Source organism: Lutra lutra, chromosome 11, assembly GCF_902655055.1.
Source record: "Lutra lutra chromosome 11, mLutLut1.2, whole genome shotgun sequence".
Classification (NCBI taxonomy): Eukaryota; Metazoa; Chordata; class Mammalia; order Carnivora; family Mustelidae; genus Lutra; species Lutra lutra.
Window position 1 is genome coordinate 20,011,121 of NC_062288.1, and position 22,511 is coordinate 20,033,631.

The following is a 22,511-nucleotide window of genomic DNA, read 5'->3' on the forward strand; positions in this document are numbered from 1 at the left end:
AAACAAAAATGAGACCTGTTAGTAAGGGAAAAAAAGGCTATGGATTTCTGATGACAAGTACAGCAAAGAAATAGAGAAAAAAAAAGGAGAGCTTTTAGATGCCTATTTATAAAGTATATTAAATTCTTATGTAGGGAGAATTAGGAAAAAAGTGTTTATTTGATAGCAGCCTATATATTACATGTGAGCATCCAAGGTGAAAATGAGCTTTCTATATTTTTCAGAGTTCCCTGATGCTGTTTCCTGAAAGATAGGGATAGCTAGGTTGCTCAGGGACCTATGATGTAAAGATGTACTTCCTGTAATATACAGCTTGATGGAGTTCTAGTATATGTCAGAAACACTTTCTCAGTAATAACTTGTACAGACAGATTAAACTGAACACAGACTCTGTAAAAAGTTTGAAGTGTTACATCTCTGAACTGAGTGGTTTTACTAATTACACAGTGAAATAAACGCACGGCAGAGATGGGAACCAAAGATCACGGCTCCTGTGAAAATACGCTGAGGCATTTTCCTAAGCTGCCTTCCTCTGTAAAATGATGCTTGATCAGCCTCTTGGCTATTGAGATAGGAATAATTTAGGATTGACTGCCTTTTATTAAAAGAAGGTTGAAAGATTAAAGCTTTTTGTTTTCAGTTTGATTAAAAAAGGACAGTTTACAAACCTCAGTACATATATATTTTACATGTTAATTCTAGCACATTTATATTCCTTTCTCTTAAAATATTTCCTGAATGTGACTTCTCATGAATGTGATCTGATCTTATTCGACGATATCTTCCCATGAGCTGGTGTTTAATCCATTATCACATCTCCTTCCAGAAAATCACTGCCATCTCTGCCGGTCCAGATTTAGAAGGTGCCTTGACAAGTAGATGGTTCACTCTCGTCCAGATCTGTCTCTGTACTCTGATTTCTCGCAAGTCTTCCTTCTTGATGTTGATGTACAAAAGCTCTTATTCGATTTGTTTAGCTGTTATTTGATTTGTTTTGTGCTCATTCTAGAGAATATTGGCTTAGCAGAACTGCAGAAAGGGGGGGCAGGGGGAGGAGAAAGAGAGAGAAAGAAAAAAAAATGCATCATTTTCTGTCAGCAAGATTTTTGTGCATAGCTGTCACAGAAAAACCACACCAGCACATGGCTCGAATGCACTTTAGATTTGTTTTAAAGAAGCCTGAAAAGTTTGAGGCACCTGTTCCATAACCAAACGGCACACAGTCTTCTGGCAAGGGGACCCCCTATCACCCAGAAATGTGTGTTCCCCAAATCTGGGCGAAGATTACAGGCTGCTTTGAAGGAGCAAGGAAGAATGTGAAATGATCCCGAGCATCAACAATTTTTCTGCCTGGCACAGAAAATGTCTCACTTGAGCGTTTTCCTTTTCTTTCCAGGTGTTATTTATTATGCAATCAACATGGTAACAGCTGCAAAGGAGACACTGCTTTTTTCCCATGTATCTTTCCGTTCCATATCCAAATGTGCCCTTTATTTTATACAGTTGGAATCACAATTTTCTGCATCTCCACTCTGCATCATCAGCATCAATTTCCTTCTCTTTTTACTAATGATTTTTTATTTTGAAGTAATTTCTACACCCAACATGGGGCTCGAACTCACAACCTCGAGATCAAGAGTTGCATGCTCTATCAACTGAGCCAGTGAGATGCCCCACCAACATCAGTTTCTAAGAGCTGCAGAATATTCCATTCCAATCTCATTCCTTTCACTCCAAGCTCAGTATCCTATTCTCAATTGTTTGACCACTGGCAGATGGTAGGTAGGTCCCCCACCCCCTTTTTTTTTGTTATCAAGAAAAGTATCTTGGCATAGAAAGCTGTTTGTTCTTTCAACTTCTTTCTTTAGAACAAATTCTCAGGGGATAACCTGCTTTTCCTTTTGTCCAGCCCACTATTAGAGACTATTCCTATACTGATAAGATGACTACAAATAGTACAATTGATTCTTTTCTCTGGACGATCTCCATATACTTCGGCACTGCTAACCAGGGCTTAAGGGTCCCTTGTATGTTGTGAAGATGGGTAAATGCATCTAGCTGGCCAAATTTGGGCTGAAAGAAATAGCCTGCTGGGCTGTTTTCATCACAGAGTACTTAGAAACAAATATGATAATAAAACAATCGGTCCATTATTCAGTTACAGTCCTCATTCCACATCACAAGATAAGATTATGGTTTCTGAATGAGGGCTAGAGAAACCTTTGGAAGATTCTGTCCTTTCGAGCACTTATCCCCTTGTTGTTTTCCGGTACACTTTAAAACACTTTAAAACACTTTAAGATATCTTATGCACATTATGGTTCCAATGAAATTCTCTCAGCGAGAGAACTCAGTTGCTCAGTTGATGTACCTGGACGACACAGGGGATAATTGAAATAGGATCTTGTCCTAATGATGATTAATCTGTAATGATTCTCTGAGATTGCATCACACTGGTAGAAGCCCTATGGAAGGGAATGCTTTCTTCGGATATTATTAAAATCGACAAAGGCAGCCCACGGGTTTTACATGCAGTTATAGGTGCTTCTGAACCTTGAGTGCTCTCTGCTCTGCTGCCCGGGAGCTGGTCTTGCTAGATGGAATCCAAAGTCAAGTTTGTGTGTCTACGATTTCAGTGCTCTAATTTTTTTCTATTTTTTTTCTATTTTTCTCTGAATATTTTTCTATTTCAAATGCACAGAGCAAAATGTCCAGGTTTTCTAGTAAGATCCATGAAAGGTGTTAGCTGGGATGGGGGAGAGGGAGGAATGGGTGCCAGTTATAAACACATGAAGCAGAAGAGGGGAATGAGTTTTGAAAAGGTAGGTACGCACACGGGAAGAGAATATAGTACGTGGAAGTGCCAGGCCCTATGTGGGTGATGCAGGGGAAGAGGAAGGCAAGAAGGTAGCTCTCATTTTCTGGACATCCACAAATAAAAACGCCCCCAGTTTCATGACAGAAAAGCATGCTTTGGTGTGAACCATTGGTTGGCATCCAGGAACCTGAAACTCTCACTCTCTTTTTCCCTGGCTCTGAGCTGCCTGATTTGACTTTACGACATCACAGTGGGCTGGGAAGAGAGCACACAGGGGTGGAAGGGCTTTTGATCAGCCCCCTCTGCCCCCTAGCACTGACACCCAAACCTGAGGAGGAGAAGGAAGCTTTCTGCAGGGTGGGGGTCATCTCCCTGTAAAGATCCTGAGCCTTCTTGTAGGAAGAGAACATCTGGGGCTAATCTCACAAGGTTCCTGTTCACACTCCACTCACTGTTGGGTGGTCTAACCCAGTTAGCGGCTGCCCAAGGTGGGTCAGTCACCACCAATCCTTCTTGGATCTGCTGCCATCTTGGATCACCCATTCCGTTCACGTGACCAGATCCCTCACTGGATTCCTGACTGACCTCACCGTTGATTATTCAACCCTTCCCTCTTCAAGGTCTCTTCTTTGTTGACTTGGGTTAGCCTTGGAACTGCACTCCCCACCTGCAGTGTCAAGGCCGGGTGGGGAGCCACGGAGTGAATGGGAATGAGAGGAGCCAGAAAGCGAGGCTGGACTTGGGTGGCTTCAGGGAGGCTCCTAGGGTCCAAGACTGAAGGAGGCACTCATTCTCCAGCGAGGGCCTCCTGGGAATATCTCTGCTTGGAGTCTCAGTTCCTCAGACATTACAAACACCATATTTTTTTCTTCCTAGTGCATGATACCACCATTCAACAGGAGTCCCAGGGTATTTGAGAATCCTACAGACTGCAAGGCTGAAAACAACCAGCCTGCTCCTGCTGGTGGTGATTGGAACACAAACACTCCCCACACAATATCAGGAAAACACTTTGCCGGGAGCAGCAAAAGGAGAATGCCCCTAGGATGGCTTAAATAGCAAATGTGGTGAGAAATCTCCCACCTGAGGCTTGGGAAGGGCGGGCCTGCACACAGATTTGGGAAGCCAGTGGGTGGAGGAGTTGAAAAGGCCGGTTTTCCTCTCCGGATGTGGCCGTCATTTCTCCAGGCCAGGGACCCGGCTACCCGGGCGGTCTGCAGAATGGTGGGGAAGCCCTCCTCTGGTTACACTGTGATGTCCTCTTCCTAAAACATGGTTTCTTTTCCGACGAACTTTTGCTCGCATTTCCCATGCCCCGTGGCTATTGCATAGCTCAGGGGAGGCAATGTAAAAGATGTCATATCCTCCCAGGTCTGCACAGAGCAGGACTGAACAAATAAGTCATTCAACACTGCTTTGGATCTTTGTTCAGTCGGGTTTGTCCTTGTAACACGTCACGGGGCTCTGAGTCGCCCGTGTTCTGTTTCTAAAGGGCTCTTTGCAAACCCTTCGCGAAGCTGTCCTTTGAGTCGCTGCTCAGGAGAGCGGCGTTTATAATGTCCACATTGTCCAGACTATCTAAATGCTGCGTGGCTGAATTTTCCCTGTGTTTGCGGACTTTGCAAGGTCTCCCGTGGTCCGCTTCTGCTTCTTGTTCCTATCAACCTATTCAATGAGGGCCCACAGGCCCCCACCGTCGGGATGGGGGGGAGGGGGCAGGCATCTTAGGGAGGAAAACGCTTGGGGTGGGAGCGGTCAGGCTTTCAGCAGAATGGCTCACTGAATCTTTGCTGGGAAAATGAGGAAGGGAGGCGGTCCAGTCCATTTTCTCTCATTGGCTGTACAAGCTTGGCCATTTCTTCCCACTCCATTGTTTCAAGCCACGCCCACCCCTCCTGGGGCCTCCCGACATCCTTCCTCTCCGGGAGGCTGAAACAGGTACCTGGAAATAAAGCCTCTCTCTCTGTGTCCCCAGGTGCTCTAGACAGGATGTGCCCCGAGGTGGGCAGAGCACAGTAAAGGCGACTGCAGATTCTTTAGCATTCTTTTTATTGGGGGTTGGGGGGGCATGGAGGGATGGGGGGTGGGGCTCTGTTCCTCTCCCTTTGAATCTGGGCTTTAAGAGAACTGGCAGGGGCCGTCTGGATGGCTCAGTCTTTTGAGCCTCCCACGGGTGATTTCAGTTCATGTCATGATCCCATTGGTTGTGAGATGGAACCCTGAGAGCGTCCAACTCTCCGCTCAGCAGCACATCTGAGATTCTCTCCCTCTGCACGCTCCCCACGCCCAGCTCTCTTTCTGTCTCTAAAATAAACAAAGCGATTAAAAAAGGAAAAAAAAAAAAAAAACTATTGGCAATTTATTTTTGTTGTTGTTGTGGCAGAAAAACGCATAAAATAAAAATGAAATTCACCATCTAACCATCACTTTGAGGTATTACACAGTTCAAGAGTGTTTACTATACTCACATTGTTGTGAGACAAATCTCCAGAACTTCGCCATCTTGCACATCTAAAACTCCATGTCCCTGAAACAACACTCCTCTCTTCTCCCTTCCCCCATTCTGCAGTAACTGCCATTCCTTCTGTGTCTACCAACTGGTTGGACAACTTGAAATGGCTCCTGGGAGTGGGGTCGTAGGGTATCTGTCTTCCTGTGACTACGCCGGCTCAAGAGAAACCTCCCTTAACTACCGAGAAGAATCTAAATTGGGGGTCTTTCCCAGAGTAAGCTATTAACGCACATCAGTTTTATCTGAGTGACCCATCTGTATGGAAGGGCAAACATCTGGTTACCGAACATTTGCTCTTCTCACCCTGTATGCGTTCCTCTGATGTTCTGGGCCTCTACCCCCAGAAAGACATCTCCACCCCATTTTGCCTGTCTTTGGAATTTCCATGTCTATGTGCATTCCCCCGGCGTACACCTATTAAATTTGATTTTCTCCTGTTAATCTGTTGCATGGCAATTTGATTTTTAGTCCAGCTAGAAGGACATTTGAGGGGACAGGAATTCTTGCTCCCCGATGTTTTCTTTTTTTAAAAAGATTTTATTTATTTATTTATCAGATAATGAGAATGAGAGAGAGCGTACAAGCAGGCAGAGGAGGAGAGAGAAGCAGGCGCCCTGCCGAGCAAGGAGCCCCATGCAGGACTCGATCCCAGGATCCTGGGATCATTACCTGAGCCGAAGGCAGCAGCTTAACCGACTGAGCCACCCAGCGTCCCTCCCTGATGTTTTCTTGACATAAGAAAAGTCACTGTAGGAACCCAGGTGTTTTGTGATCGGTGCCTGAGCAGCACTACTCGCCCAAGCTCATATCTTGCAGAACTTCATGGGGTATGTGAAAACTGCAGAAAAAGAGACTTCACTAACTGATGATTTTCAGGGAAGAGAAGAATGTAAAAACAAACAGCCACGACCAGGCCTGGATGGAGGTAACCTAACCATATCGGAGATGAGAATTCAGTGGTAGAACTCTCAGTGCTGTTTCGAAAGGAAAAATTGACCTCACACTCATTCTTGAGTTGTTTTTGCAGGATATAAGCTAGTTTGAGCACTTGAACACTGGACTAATTGGAACCAGAGACTGAATGATGCTGACCTTTGCCAGCCTCGTGACTTCTATTAGCTAGGACCTGGACATTGTTAACTTACAAAGACTTTTGCCCCAAGTCTGTACAGAACACTCCTTGGCCAGCCCTCCCATGAGTATGTGTGAGCCTTAGCTTAAAACTGCTCCAGTGTTGTTCAGGGAGATGCTGTTGGGAACTATCCCTGCTGTTCTTTCTTGTTTCAAGTGAAATCCTTCCTTTTCTACTCTTTGACGTGGTTGTGTCTTTTGGCTTATCACCCACCAAGAGGCAAACCCAGTTTCTGGTTATAGTATGATAAACACGGGTATGTAAATACCTCTTCAAGATCCTGCTGTCAATTCTTTTGGATCTATACCCAGAAGTGGGATTGCAGGATCGTATGGTAATTCTACTTTTAATCCTTTGAGGAACCCCCATACTGTTGCACCTTCTTACAACCATACCAATGCTGCACAAAGGTTTCAATGTCTTCCTGTCTCTCTGACACTTATTTTCTGTTTCTTTGGGGGGGGGGGATAGTAGTGTTAAAAATAAAACTACAGGCCCAAAATCGTGTCAGTTAGGTTAAGGCCAAAAGTCAGTAACCCAAGACTTTTTAAAAAAAATATTTTATGTATTTATTTGAGAAAGAGAGAGAGAACACAAGTGGGGAGAGAGGGAGAAGCAGACTCCTCGCTGAGCTGGGAGCCTGACATGGGGCTTGATCCCAGAACCCCGAGATCATAACCTGAGCTGAAGGCAGGCACTTTACCCACTGAGCTACCCAGGTCCCCTCAGTAAACCAAGACTTCATCCTTAACCTAACTACAATTTTTTTAATTATAGATTTTATTTATTTTTATTTATTTATTTGACAGACAGAAATCACAAGTAGGCAGAGAGACAGGCAGAGAGAGAGAGGGAAGCAGGCTCCCTGCTGAGCAAAGAGCCTGATGTGGGGCTTGATCCCAGAACTCTGGGATCATGACCTGAGCTGAAGGCAGAGGCTTTAACACCCTGAGCCACCCAGGTACCCCATAGCTTTTATTTTTAAATGACCTCTACACCCAAGGTGGGGATTGAACCCACTTCCCAAGGTCAAGAGTCTCACATTCCACTGATTGAGCCAGCCAGGAGCCCCAACCCAACTACAGTTTTAACCTTTAATCAGTCAACACGCAAATTACCAGGTCCACAGAAGGAAACTTACCGATAAACCCTTTCCATTCCCCTCAGGAGGGTGACCGTGCCTAAAACAATGGATTCTTAACCAGTAATTTCCTTTTTTCTGCTCCTTACCTTTAAAAACACTTTTCTTTTCTGTACCACTTTGGAACTCCCCTCTACTGGCCAGATGAGATATGGCCCAACTCATGAATTGATTAATAAAGCCAATCAAGTCTTTAAGATGTACTCAGTTGAATTTTTATAATGTAACAGTAGCCATCCTAATGTGTACAAGGTGACATCTCACTGTGGTTTGGATTTGCCCTGTGATTTGGATCATTAGTGATCTTGAACATTTTTTGAGGACAGTTTCTGATTCCTCTGCTGGAGTGACCACATGGGTGAGGCCTTGGTAGCACATGGAGGGTGGGGGAGGCTCAGCTGAACCCAGCTCTCCAGCCTTTGCTTCATAGGAGTGAAGTCATCTTGAGCCCTCCATGCCATTCAGCCACCTGCTGAATGCCATTGAGTTACCCTAGTTGATGCTACATGGAAGAGAAGAATTGTTCCATGTGAATTCCTGATCCACACAATTGTGGGATATAATAAAATTGGTTGTCAGGGGACGTCTGTGTGGCTCAGTCGGTTCAGCATCTGCCTTCTGCTCAGGTCATGATCCCAGGATGCTGGAATGAAGCCTCACATCTGGCTCCCTGCTCAGTGGAGAGCCTGCTTCTCCCTCTCCCTCTATAGTTCCCACTGCTTGTGCTCTCTTGTTTTCTCTATCAAATAAAAAATAAAATCCTTAAAAAAAAAGTGGTTGTCAGTAGCAGTCTTAAAGGGTATGAGTTTTTCCAACAAAGCTTTGATACAGTTTTAAGCCACAGAGTTTTGGGATAGTTTACTACCATAGCATAGATCACTGGAACAGTGGGCAAATGCCCTCTCTCTGGCTGTGGTTTAGATTTGCTGTGTTTCGTACGCTGTATATGACAAGTGTGGCTGGACAGTGGCACAGTGCTCCCAGGACAGAGAACGCACTGCTATCTCTGTTTTTTCCCTTCCTGACACAATTTCTAGAGAAGCAACACCTGAAACCCCAACTTCCATTTTCCTATTACATCCATAGTCTCTATATGAGTAATCATTAGTTTGTCCCTCTGACTGTAGGAAGTTTGGATCTGGGTTGAAAATAAATGTATGCTTGGGGCACTTGGGTGGCTCAGTCAGTTAAGCGTCTGCCTTCAGCTCAGGTCATGATCTCAGGGTCCTGGGATCGAGCCCCACATCCAGCGTCCTGTTCAGCGAGGAGTCTGCTTCTCCCTCTGCCTCTGCCCCTCTGCCCCCCCTGCCTGTGCTCATTCTCTCTCTGTCAAATAAATAAATAAATAAAATCTTAAAAAAAAAAAAGAAAAGAAATACATGCTCACAACATACTTTGGTGCTGGATTAAGAAAAAAAAGTCCAATATTGATTTTGGCTGCAGTTTGATTACCACTAGCTTTGTAGGTGATTAGAGGGTCTGAATTTGTTGGAGTTGCTTGTTGTGTAATTGACCAGTGGGTTGATGAAAGGCAGGGTATACTTCGTCTTTACTGGCTAAATCTTTACTTTCATGCCACCGTCCCACTCCGAGCCCCCACCAGCACACTCCCCACCCCTGACCACAGGGCTACAGGAAGACAGCCAGATAGGAAGCTACCTCCCAGTTACCAGTTTGTCTAGACTCTCTAATGTCTTCTTACCCTAAGCAGAAAGGGCATACCAGTACTTCTCTCTGGGTGCTATAATGTACTTTGCATCCAAATTTTTATTTGGGACTGAGTGAGTGCATGTGACTGCCTGCTTGGTGGCATCTGCATTGCTAGTAATTGCTCCTGAGGCAGAAGGATAGGGAGTTGGGAGAAAGGAAAGGAGGAAAAAATACAGTAGTTCCCCCATATCCATGGTTTCGCTTTCTGTGGTTTCATATGATCAGGAGGTCAATTGTAGCCTCACTCTGTGTCACAAGGGCTGCGTCATTCAAGTCTCTTCATCTCATCATATAGGCATTGCATCAGCTCACATCATCACAAGAAGGATGAATACAGGACACCAAGATTGGAGAGAGACCACGTTCACAGAACTTTTATAACAGTGTATTTTTATAATTGTTCTGTTTTAGTATTAGTTACTGTTGTTAATCTCTTACTGTGCCTAATTTATAAATTAGACTTTACAGCAGCTACACATGATTAGGAAAAACCTTATATATATATACATTTTGAGGGTTCAGTACAGTCTGTGGTTTCAGGCATCTACAGGGGTCTTAGAGCATAACTTCTGAAAATAAGGGTGGGGGTGATCTACTGTATTATAATCTTTGACTTTTTTCAGGTAGGAGCAGTGACTATTTACATTTTTTTACATTTTTAGAAGAGAAAGCAAGGGGTGCCTGGGTGGCTCAGTCATTAAATGTTGGCCTTTGGCTCAGGTCATGATCCCAGGGTTCTGGGATTGAGCTCCGTGTTGGGCTCCCTGCTCAGCAGGAAGCCTGCTTCTCCCTCTCCAACTCCCCCTGCTTGTGTTCCTCTCTTGCTGTCTCTCTCTATCAAATAAATAAGTGAAATCTTTAAAAAAAGATAAGAAGAGAAAGCAAGATAGAAAATGGAAATAACTTACTCCTGAAAACTTCTAGCACTCTGTAATAGTTCATTCTGGTTTCTTTCTATCATATTTTCAGTTTATTTGTTTCATAGAACTACTCACAATCTTTAACTATGCCATATATTTTCTTGTTTTCTATTCCTTCCCTGCATCAGAATGTGAGCTCCAGGCTCTCAGGACCTCCTCTGTCTTGCTCACAGTGTACCCCCAGCACTTAGGGTCTGATTTATAACAGCAAATACTTGCTGAACCAATTGTAAGTGAAAATTTCAAGATGCAGCAAACAAGTCTAGCTAAGAGAGTCTCTTTTTAAAATGGGGTCAGGAGACCATAAGGGAGGAGGAATTTATGCACGTCTGCATCCCAGGAACCTTGAGCTTTTTGCCAGCTGCAAGACCTTAGCTGGGACTTAACTCCCGCCTGAACCTGACACCTGAATCATTAGCATTTTTCCAAAAGGAGCCAATGATTCCACAAGTTTCCCTCCCTCATTTACATATTAACCCAACCAATCCTAGCTAACCTACCATTTTTTCTTTTTAAAAGATTTTATTTGAGAGAGAGAGAAAGCTTGTGAGAACACAAGCCAAAAGGAGAGGCAGAGGGAACAGAGGGAGAAGCAGATTCCCCACTGAACAGGGAGCCCGATGTGGAGCTCGACCACTGGACTCTGGGATCATGACCAGAGCTAAAGGCAGATACTTAACTCACTGATCTACCCAGGTCCCCCCTAGTTAACCTACTTTCAATCTCTGTTTTATACAGAGGACTTGAATAAGAACCGTACTCCTGAGCTTTAGCCTTTACAATTCTGCCCCTTCTGTTGTCTTCCTTGGAACAAGAGTTCAGATTTCTACCTGAGTCTGTGTCTCCCGAAATGCAATTCTAACTGCCCAAATAAATACATTTCAGCTTAAATTTCAGGGAATTCTTTCTCGGTTGACACCATGGAGGAATTAAGAAATAGAGGATCCCCCTGTCCCTGCCAATGACCCACCAGGTCAGTGCTCCTCAAACTTCAATATTGTCTCAGAATCACCTGGTGATCCTGTTACAAATGCGGACTGGGATTCCGTAGGTCCAAGGTAAAGCCTGAGAATCTGCATGTCTATCTCCCAGGTGCTGCCAAGGCGCTGGGTTGCACTCCCTGAGTCAGATACTGTGGCCTCTTCACCGTTGTCTTCCCAGCTTAATGAGGTGCCTGGTGGATCACAGGTGCTCAAAGGCTGTTTATTGAATAAAACCAAACCAGGCACAGGCATCCATGGAAAACCTGACCAAACAAATCTCGAGCAACCAGTAGAGGTACTCAGTGACCTGCAAACTCAGTGTGGATTTCTGGTGACTCCCCGTTCCTTCCACACCGCCATAAAGGAGCAGAGGGCGAGCGACTCCTACCCTCAGCCCACAGACAGCGCTTTTAACACTTGGCTTTAATTAAATATACAGTAGTATAAATACGTGAAGAGGTATCTGGGAAATGAAAAATGTACCATCTGAGACAGTCTTACCACATTTTCTTCCTTTCTTCCCCTAGTTTTTTTTTTTTTTTTTCCCTTTAACAAAAGAAAACAGAACACCAGGGCGCCTGGCTGGCTCCGTTGGAGGAGCTTGTGGCTCTTGAACTTGGGGTTCTGAGCTGGAGCCCCACACTGGGTTTGTACAAACTTTTTATATAAAAGTACAAAGTGTAAAAGTGTAAACTTTTGAAAAAAGCTTATATTCTCTGCTTTTCTCCCTATCTTCTTCCGTGTCCTACCTCCCTTTTGATCTGACATATTGATGTTAACACAGAGAGTTGGAGGAGATTTGCTAAACTATTCTGGCTACTCCTGTAGACCTTCTTAACTGAGAAGGGCCAGAAAGTGGCCTAAGAATCAGGTGCTGATAATTGTGTGCTAGTCCTGCAGGCAGCAGACGACTGGACTTTGACATCAGGCTCAATGCTTTCTCACATGACCTTTTCTAGGAAGTAATTCATGAGAAGGCATTTAGATGATCAATTCATGAACATTTCTTTTCTTTCTCTTCTTCTCCCCATTCAGAAATACTGCAGAATCTATTGCAAGCAAGAAAACAGGTGCTGGTTTCTCCATCCTAATAATAGTCACTGCCCATTTTTAACATGAAGCCATTCCATATTGCATACAGGTTGAAAGGCTTTTATTAAGGAAGCCCAAGAAACATATGCATGGCAGGGCAGGACGTCCGCATCCTCAATTCTTAGTGCAGTGCACAAGAACTAATAAATCCCGTGTCAATCTTAATGGGCCAGCCCTAGCTCAGCGACTTCTCTGTGCTCTTCGGAAATTTTTCGTGATTGTTTTGCCTTTCCATTTTATGAACTAGCTCATGACTAACACCTCACTATGTGGTCATGACAATCCTTTACAAATATAAATAAAAATAAAACCAAATTGAGTATTATCACACACGGAATTGCAAATCATGCCACCCGACTATGTGCCGTCTTCTCAAAATAATAAATTTGTCTCTGCTGATATTGAATATTCAGCCTCACACATCCCCTTCTGAGCTTCCTCGCCTTCCTGTTCAGGGAAAAGACTGATGATTTCTATCATTTCCCTGTGCAGCCTGCTCTCTCTCTCCCTCCCTCTCTTTCTCTCTCAACAAGCTCCATTCACAAGCTTTCTCTTCTCCAAACACTATCTTGAGAGTCAACTGACCTTCCTGGATAATATAAATTTTCTGATTTTCTTGGAGGCCTACAGTTTATTGCTAAATGTATGTGTTCTGAAGCCGTTTTCTCTGGCTTAGAATTCCTTTTTTTTTCTTTCAAGATTTTATTTATTTATTTGACAGACAGAGATCACAAGTAGGCAGAGAGGCAGGTGGAGGTGAGGGGGGGATGGTGTGGGGGATGAGAGGGGAAAGCAGGCTCCCAGCTGAGCAGAGAGCCCGACACGGGGCTCGATCCCAGGACCCCGGAACCATGACCTGAGCCGAAAACAGAGGCTTTAACACACGGAGCCCACACAGGCACCCCTAAATGTATGTGTTCTGAAGCTGTTTTCTCTGGCTTTGAACTCTAATTCCACCATTTACTGGTTGGGTAACACTAGAGAACTTCCTTCACACTCCGTACTTCCTTTGAAAAATGGGGGTGCCCCTTCCCAAGGCTGTCCTGAAGATTGTGACCAAGATGATGATTGTAAGGCATTTATGACTTAACAGGTGAACCTGGCAAATAGGAAGAGCTCAGTAAATGTTGGCAGGTAGCTTTTTGTTGTTTGTTTCTTGTTTTAAATGCACAATAGTATAAGTTACACTATGGCATTCCAGAAATACCTCGTATATATACTAACCGACAGTAAATCACAGAAACATTTACTTTTCCCAGAGACAGGATGGCCCACCGCTTCAGACTGGGGACACAGGACACAGACTGTCTGGGTGTGAGCTTCAATTTTACTACTTACTGGCTCTGTGACCTTGGGTACGTGACCTGGCCTAGTTTCCTCACGTGTAAGACAGGGGTGGACTAGTCTTGCCTATCCAGCTGTGGTGGGCGTCACCTAAGTTCCCACATGGTGAGTCCTCTGTGAACTCTTCCCCTGGTTGGTATGACGGTGATTGCAGCGAGGTCGAGTTTCAACAGGTCGGCACCTAGCCCCCCACTCCCCTTTTCTTAGAGCATGTGGAAATCTTGCAGTTGTACCTTTTCTCTGTGTCTGAAATGTGTGTAAATCCTTTTAGAAACTATCTGACGCTCCCGGCAGCTTTAGGATGCAAGAATGTCTTTCTCAAGGACGGCAGCCATCTCTTTGAAACAGAATTGTCCAGGGAACCCCCTACCCCTACCCCGTCTCCCAGTTTCCGTGGGAGCCTGGGAGCCTCCCCTCAGCAGTACCTGTTCCATGCTGCAAAACCACCTCTGTCGTGAAGATAAGGCAAGCTTATTTCTCCTGTGCATGAACCCAATTAACACAGATGGCCGCCCTCAATTAACCAGCTAAATCTAGGGTGAACAGTCTATAATAAATCGTCTGGAGGACTTGTTACCGTTTATCTTGAAAACACGTATGTAATGGGTTATATCTGCTTGGCTTTATAAAAAGGTGAAATTGCATTCTGTCTTTGCCCTCTCCAAGCAGGTTGCCTGTGCTGTGTATCACATTCTGGTTTAATGCTTTTTCAGTATTAAGCACTGAATTTTTCTTTTTCTTTCTTTTTTTTAATTTTATTTATTTATTTATTTTTAAAAAAGATTATTTATTTATTTATTTAACAGAGAGAAATCACAAGTAGGCAGAGAGGCAGGCAGAGAGAGAGAGGAGGAAGCAGGCTCCCTGCTGAGCAGAAAGCCCGATGTGGGGCTCGAACCCAGGACCTGGGATCATGACCTGAGCCGAAGGCAGTGGCTTAACCCACTGAGCCACCCAGGCGCCCCTCTTTCTTTTTTTTTAAAGATTTTATTTATTTATTTGACAGAGAGAGAGAGATCACAAGTAGGCAGAGAGACAGGCAGAGAGAGAGAGGAAGCAGGCTCCCCGATGAGCAGAGAGCCCGATGTGGGACTCGATCCCACAACCCTGAGATCATGACCCGAGCCGAAGGCAGAGGCTTAACCCACTGAGCCACCCAGGCACCTGAATTTTTCTTTTTCTACTAGTGTTATGGTGAGGCTTTCCGGGGGGAAAGATATTGTTTTTAATTATATTATCTGTGTGATGTATATTGGTAAACCCTATTTGTGTGTCAGATTGCTTTATTTAATGCCTGTCCTCTTCTAGCACAGAATTTACAAGAGGGAAGGGACTATTTAAAAAGAAATTCTGCGGTGCCTGGTGGCTCAGTCATTAAGCATCTGCCTTCAGCCCAGGTCATATCCTGGGGTTCTGGGATTGAGCTCTGCACCACATCGGGCTCCCTGCTCAGCGGGAAGCCTGCTTCTCCCTCTCCCACTCCCCTTGCTTGTATTCCCCCTCTCGCTGTCTCTCTGTTAAGTAAATAAAACCTCCCATCCAAGTACTAACCAGGCCCGACCCTGCTTAGCTTCTGAGATCAGACAAGATCGGGCGTGTTCAGGGTGGTATGGCTGTAGACTAAATAAAGAAAACTTAAAAAAATTCTTAGAGGATGCTAAAATCTGTGCTATTAAAAAGGGATTTGTTAATAATTACCTAATAAAACCAGATGATGCTCCCCTGTTCTTCTTTCGAACTATTCTACAGGCTTCTGTGAAATTATGGTAAGGTGCAGCTCTTCAAAACCCAAACTCATTCTCTCTTCTGGAAACAGGGAAGCTTTTGTTCCTCAGGATATGGACCTATGGACTTGAGTGAGTTGTTAGCAGGGAGTTCAGGACCCTGAGGCTTTCCATTGCCATTATTACCACAAATTTAATAGCCCTCATCCTAATTATCCATTTGGGTGTTTGGGTGTTAATGAACTAAGACATTCAAGTATGATGTATACTTCCTCTCTAGACCAAAGGGAAGTGGACTGCGGAATCCAGAAAGCAATTTATAACCAAGGTTTGATCAAGCATGCGCGCGCGCACGCGCGCGCACACACACACACACACACACCACTGCCCCTGCTAGAGAAGTAGCCAAGAATTAATGCATTTAGTAAATGTATGATCCATCACTGACTGGCTGACATCGGTTAGCCGCAAATGACATAGTGGCAAGGGAGAGCAGAGATCACTTGAATCGGAGGATTTTAGGGCTTTCTATGATGCAGAACTGAATAGACTGTGCTTTGCTGAAAACGCTTTAGGGGAGAGTCTTTGCTATGCAATCAATCCCCGTAGCTCAGCACCACCCACGAGGTCTTCCATGGCCTTTCCTCACCCCTCCAGCCTCCTCTCAGGGGCTCCTTCCCTCACACTACGCTCCTTGCCCATTTAATGTGACCTGCAGGTCTCGGAATGGACCCTCCAAGGCTTCCTTCCTGCTCCTGGAAATGTCCTCGCTCCATTTTCTAGCTGCTGAACACCCTTCTCTTGTTTCAAATGTCATCTCAAGTCACTTCTCCAGCAGGACTGCGTTCTGCCCCCATCATCCCTTATCAGAACTGCCTAATCCTACACAGCATGCCCTGTGAGCGCAAAGGCCACAGCTTGTAAGCCTCTGTGTGCCAAACGCCCAGAGCACGGGTCAGCAGAGAGCTGGTGCTCAGTAACTCCCCCTGGACTGTTTGAAAGGAGCCTTCGGCTTAGCTATGGACTGAATTGTGTCCCCCATAATTCAAACATTGAAGCCTTCCCCACCAAATGGCATTATTTTTGGAGATAGGGCCTTTTAGCAGGTAATTAGGGTTAAATTGGGGTCATGGGGGAGGCCCTCATCCAACAGGAATGGTGTCGTTCTAAGAAAAGAGAGTGACGGGAGGGGCAAGCGCGCAGAGAACAAAGGCCACGTGAAGACACTGCAAGGAGATGGCCATCTGCGGGTCAAAGGGAGAGGCTTCCAGAGAAATCGGACCTGCCTGCACCTTTGATCATGGACTTCCAGCCTCCAGAGCTGGTGAGAAAATCTCTTTCTGTTGTGTAAGCCACTCAGCCCACGGCAAATTGTCATGACAGCCCTAGCAGTCTAAGACAGGTAGCAACAAACCCAGCCTTTTGGTTTTCTTTGTTGCAGTAAGTCCTCTGAGGGCCGGGAGACAAAGTTTGCCCCAAGTCATCAAGCTAGTTAGCTGAAGACCTGGATTAGAATTCTGGGCGAGACTAGTGTTCTTTCTCCACTAGGTTCCCCCACCCCGCCTCCCAGTTAAAAACTTCTTTCAAGGGAATCTCTTGAAACAGAATTGAGGGTGGCTCCCTCGTCTTGGGGTCCGAAGCCACCCTGCCCAGGCTCTCCCCACTTCCCCACCTCTCCTCTGCATTGTACCTCGGTGATTCTCTAAGGTTTCATGGAATTGACTTTGAATGACTGTTGTACCCCACGCTGCCTCTGTTACACACACAGTAGCACAGATCTTCCCAATTTGCCGTGTTCTGTCACACTGACATAAAGGATTAGAAACCTGTTGTGAAGGAACAAAGCCAACTGGGTCAGTACGGCAAGGCATGATGATGGCACAGAGGGTGTAGGGTTAGGATTCCAGAGAAGAAAAGGTCACTGCAGTTGATTTGACTCTGTCCTGGGGAGATGATACAGATGACTGCAACAGAGAATCATCTAGAAACCCATGGTTGTGGGATCCATTCTGTAAGTCTGCAAATATATACATCATCAAATAAAATACATCCATCAGAAGGGGTACAGAAGTTTCGGTGAAGCTGCTTTGGTGATGACCAGGAGAATAAAAATCCGATGGCCTTACAGAGAGCAGCCTCAAAACCGGGCTTTCTAAAGGCCATATGGCCAAGAGCAGAGCTTCTCCAGATGTGGCCTCTGGATCTTCTTGAATTGGTTTGCAATCATTGGGGTATTTGGGAATATGTAAATTCCAGGATCTTGGCTTGACTTAATCCCCAGGTGATTCTCATTCGCTTTCAAGTTTAAGGTTGTTAGCACTTGGGCTTTGGAATCAAAGAAAAGTCTGAATCTTGGGTCAGCCACTTCCTACCTGTGGACAAGTAATTTTACTTGCCATAGCTTTGGCATTCCTATCTGTGAAATAGGACATAGTACCTATTTTATGGGGTTGTTTGTGGAATCAAGGTCAGCATTTAACACTCATTCTCCCTGGGGAAAGACAGGAGATGAAATAGAGTAGAAATGAGAAAGGCCTCAGTTCTAAGACCTCTTTGTGAAGTTTTTACTATTTTGACACACACACATACACATACACACAAAACCAAAAACAAAACCAAACACACAAAAAAAACAACAAAAAACCCACATAGGGGCGCCTGTGTTGCTCAGTTGGTTGGGCGACTGCCTTTGGCTCAGGTCATGATCCTGGAGTCCTGGGATCGAGTCCCACATTGGGCTCCCTGCTCAGCAGGGAGTCTGCTTCTTCCTCTGACCTTCTCCCCTTTCATGCTCTCTTTCTCACTCTAACCCCGCCCAAAAAAGAAAAAAGCCCATATAGTCTCTAAGGGCTTTTTTGGAATCGAGCACTTAAAAATAACTCTTGCGGGTTTTATGGGCACCAAGGATGACATCCAAGAGCTAGAAATACAACTCCCTTTCGGGGAAAGCCTTTGGCTTGGGGGAGAAGGGAAGGGCCACAGACTCAACCGCAGGAGAGGACTGTCTACTGTTTTATGGATGTGGTCATACCCTGAGTCAAATAATGTCCCCAGTAAGAACATCTCCCCAAAAAGCTTAGAAATCAACTGTGATCCTTGTTCCCTGTGAGACTACTGGCTGAAATTTTCAGGTTTCTCTATGACGATAACAGTTACCTCTACTGAGCACGGACTGTAGGCCGGGCGATCTGCACAGTACCACTGAGTGGCCTGTAATATCATTAATTCCGTTTTACCACATGAAAACTAATTCAGTAGATAACAGAGAGCAAAGGCAAACGGGATCCTGCTCTGCTGTTTTCTTGAACATTCTACTTTGATATTGCTCGCTGGAATAACTCTGAGTCTTGAGATAGTCTTGCCTGTCACTCTACTCCTTTCTTTGCTTTATACAGATGAGACAGGAGTGTCAAATAATACCAGGCTGTGAGCTTGAAATCCAGTGGATGGCATTTAATGAGCATTTGTAAAAAAATGTTCTGAATATACTATGATAACAATAAAGTTGTACACATAAGATTGTTGATCATACAAAAAATTAAAAGTAAACTTGATCTCACAAGTATGACCTTGGATAAATATATTGTGGTACTTTCATATAGCCATTTATTTTTAATTTTTTTAAAAGATTTTACTTATTTGACAGACAGAGATCACAAGTAGGCAGAGAAGCAGGCAGAGAGAGAGGGAGGGAAGCAGGCTCCCCGACAAGCAGAGAGCCCGATGCGGGGCTCGATCCCAGGACCCTGGGATCATGACCTGAGCCGAAGGCAGAGGCTTTAACCCACTGAGCCACTCAGGCGCCCCTATTTTTAATTTTTTAAAAAGATTTTATTTATTATTTTGAGAGAGAGAGAGAGAGGACCCTGAGATCATGACCTGAGCCGAAGGCAGCTGCTTAACCAACTGAGCCACCCAGGCTCATATAGCCATTTAAAAGGAATGTAGTTCTAGGAGCGCCTGGGAGGCTCAGTCAGTTGAGAGACCGTCTGTTGGTTCTGGCTCAGGTCTTGATCTCATGGGCTGTGGGATCGAGCCCCACCTCAGGCTCTGCACTCTGTGCTCAGCAGGGAGTCTGCTTGAAGATTCTCTTCCTCTGTCTGCCCACCCCTATGTGCGTGCGCACTTGAGCGTGCTCGCTAAAATAAATATAAGTGAATGTAGATTCCCCCCAAAATAAATGAGTGTAGATCCAAATTAAAGGAGTGACATCTATAATATATTAAATGAAAATAGGCTATTAAATAGAATATGTGATCCTTTTTTGAAAAGAAAATATGTTTATATATACATAGAAAAAAACATGGAAGGATCTGCCCCATACTACACTAATTAAGTTCTGAATGATAGATTTAGGGTGCTTTTTATTTTCTGCATTGTCTGATTTTTTTTTTTTGCAATGAGCTGAGCATGCATTATTTTTATATTTATTTATTTATTTTAAAAAAGATTTTATTTATTTATTTGACAGAGAGATCACAAGTGAGAGGCAGGCAGAGAGAAAGGGAGAAGCGGGCTCCCTACTGAGCGGAGAGCTGGATGTGGGGTTCGGGGCTTGATCCCAGGACTCTGAGATCATGACCTGAGCCAAAGGTTTAACCCACTGAACCACCCAGGCGGCCCGAGCATGCATTATTTTTATAATTAGAAAAATGCTCTATTATCATTTTGAAAATTAAATGCCTGGGAAAGAAAGGGAAATTAAAGATGGTGCCATCATCAATGTCTTCATGGATTTGTGCTTGTTTTTCTAAGAGGGTGTTAAGAGATGGTGTGAAAAGCGAGCACACCAGGGCGCCTGGGTGGCTCAGTTGGTTAAGCAACTGCCTTGAGCTCAGCTTATGGTCCCAGAGTCCAGGAATCGAGTCCCACATCCGGCTCCCAGCTCCATGGGGAGTCTGCTTCTCCCTCTGACCTTCTCCGCTCATGCTCTCTCTCACTCAAATAAATAAATAAAATCTTAAAAAAACAAAAAACAAAAAAACCACAGTTGAGGGAAAAAAAAGCGAGCACACCAAAAGGAGAGCCATGTGTGGATCTGCAAGCTCTCTTAGGACCTCCCCATACACTCCATGCCTTCCTCAGTATAGCACTCAATATGTTCTTGTTGAATGAACCAGCTCTGTGAAGAAAATCTCTGACTGATTCGCAAAATATCGCACCAGAAGAACACTCTTGTAAGGACGGGAGGAAGTCATAACAATGGGAAAGAATAACTCTCGCTTTCTTTTTCTCAGATTCCGGGTTAGCAGGATTAGCTTGTGTTGAATGTGACTCAACAAGTCCAGCAGATCCCAGAATCAAGGCAGAGCAGGGCAGGAGCTGTTTAAGTCACCGCAAGAGCTGGCTGGGACAGGTTGCCCATCAACCTGTCTACACTCCATCTCTTTTCTTCATTATTGTTGCCTTGGTGGCTGTCACAGATAGGAGGGCTGAAAAATGCTCTCCACAGCACACCCCATTTCTCCTTTGTCCGTTGCTTGTTCACTGTAATAGGACATTATTCTTCCAGAGATAGGGAGCAGATTTCTGGCTCTTAGAAAGGCTTGCCAACCTCCAACCAGACTTCGATAACTTTATTAGTGATTCTGGGGAATGGTGCTTGGCCAGTGCAACAGAACGCCAATCCAGGGACCATTCGAAACAGACTCTTAAAAACAAACAACAGAACAAACAAACGAACAAACAAACAAAACCCCAAGACTGTTGTTACTTTGTTGTTACTAAGTAGCAAAGGTTACTTTGGCAATTGGAGGTCTCTAACGGGAGAGGAAAGTTGGGGTACACACAGGCACAGCACCAGATCAGCAGAAAGTCTCAACAGATGTATCCAGCAACTGTGGCAGAAACAGAAATTATCTACCGTGGGGGCATTAACAAAAATTAAAGGAACATTCAAAGGCCGCCTACTCTGGTCTGTGGCAGAGTGTGAGGCACACAGGGCGTGGCTGGTGAGCTTCCGGGCACCCCTTCCTGTCGGTTCTCATCTGCCAGGGGCGGGGAAGCACACGCAGCGCCCTCTACAGGCGGTCCCGCGAGCCACATTCCATCTCACATCGCCTGTGTCTCTGGTACACACACCGTGGAACCAAGCGCAAAGGCGGTCCTCACTGCTCGCCTGAACCTGGTTGGCTGCTGAGGTGCTCTGGCCGGAGGAGGCTTCCCTGCCGCTTGATCTGCGGACTCTGGCTTGAAATCTGTTCCTTCCCGCTAGCAATTTATCTCCGCTCTGGGCAGTGAGGTTTTCACCAGGCAAGCGTTCAGAACTCACCGAGGGGGAGGGACTGACTCTGTTCTAAAGGGACCAACACAGCCCATTTCCGGGCGTGGTTTCGGCCCCCACGTGTAAGCATCAAGTTGGAGCTGTGGGCGGGGCTACAGCTGGAGGCCACCCTTGAACCCCCTGAGCTCCACATTGAACACACTGAACCCTCTGAGCTCCACAGGGGGTTGTAGTGCAGGGAAGGAAGAGATGGGGCACAGATGAAGATATGAAGGTGTGTAATAATGGTCTGTGACTACTTAGAGCCTTCCTTAGGGTCTCCCTTTGGCTCTGCAGGGTTAGGGCAGCGGGATGCCTTCCGCACTATTCTGCTAGGCTGTGAAATACTCCTTGTAGATGTTTCCAGAGCCCAAGGACTGAATGAGGAGAGAAGAGAGAAGAAGACCTCTAAAGAATACAATTAGGGTTGCTCTTTCCTAAGAAAAACTGATTGCACTTACATAGCTTTGAGATGGGTACAACACACTAGGTGGAGTGTAGCACCACTGAATGTTTAAATTGATTTTTTCAAGGCACTCTGTGCATGTTGTTAAAAAAAAAAAGATCAAACCCTGGGGATGGACTTGTGGTAAGAAGAGCCGCCTCACCTCACCGCTTCTCATACTGAATCTTACTCTGGGGAGAAGCTCTCTTTTCATAGCTTCCAGTTTTATTACAGTAGCTCCTTCAAAAGTTGAGATGGTATGCAAATAATCCCCTATTTATTAATTTATCATGTTTGGATAATATCTGTTGAGTCTCTTCTAGAAAAGAGAATTTGCCTCCATTCCTCCTCACATTCTTTCTCTCCCAGTTTTTAGTTGGTTGCCTTTATGAATTTAAATACTATGTATACTTGTGCCTGTTTGTCTT

At 44.9% G+C, this 22,511-nt stretch overlaps 1 protein-coding gene across 3 annotated transcripts in view; it reads right to left on the reverse strand.

Annotated features, from left to right (window-relative positions):
• LHFPL3 (LHFPL tetraspan subfamily member 3) overlaps nucleotides 1-22,511 on the reverse strand; it is a 578,471-nt gene continuing 555,960 nt past the window's right edge. For all 3 annotated transcript variants that reach the window (XM_047695493.1, XM_047695496.1, XM_047695494.1), the window contains one exon: nucleotides 1-1,029. In XM_047695493.1, coding sequence (XP_047551449.1) covers nucleotides 1,001-1,029 — 29 coding nt within the window. In that variant the 3' untranslated portion in view covers nucleotides 1-1,000. The remainder of the gene's footprint in view (nucleotides 1,030-22,511) is intronic.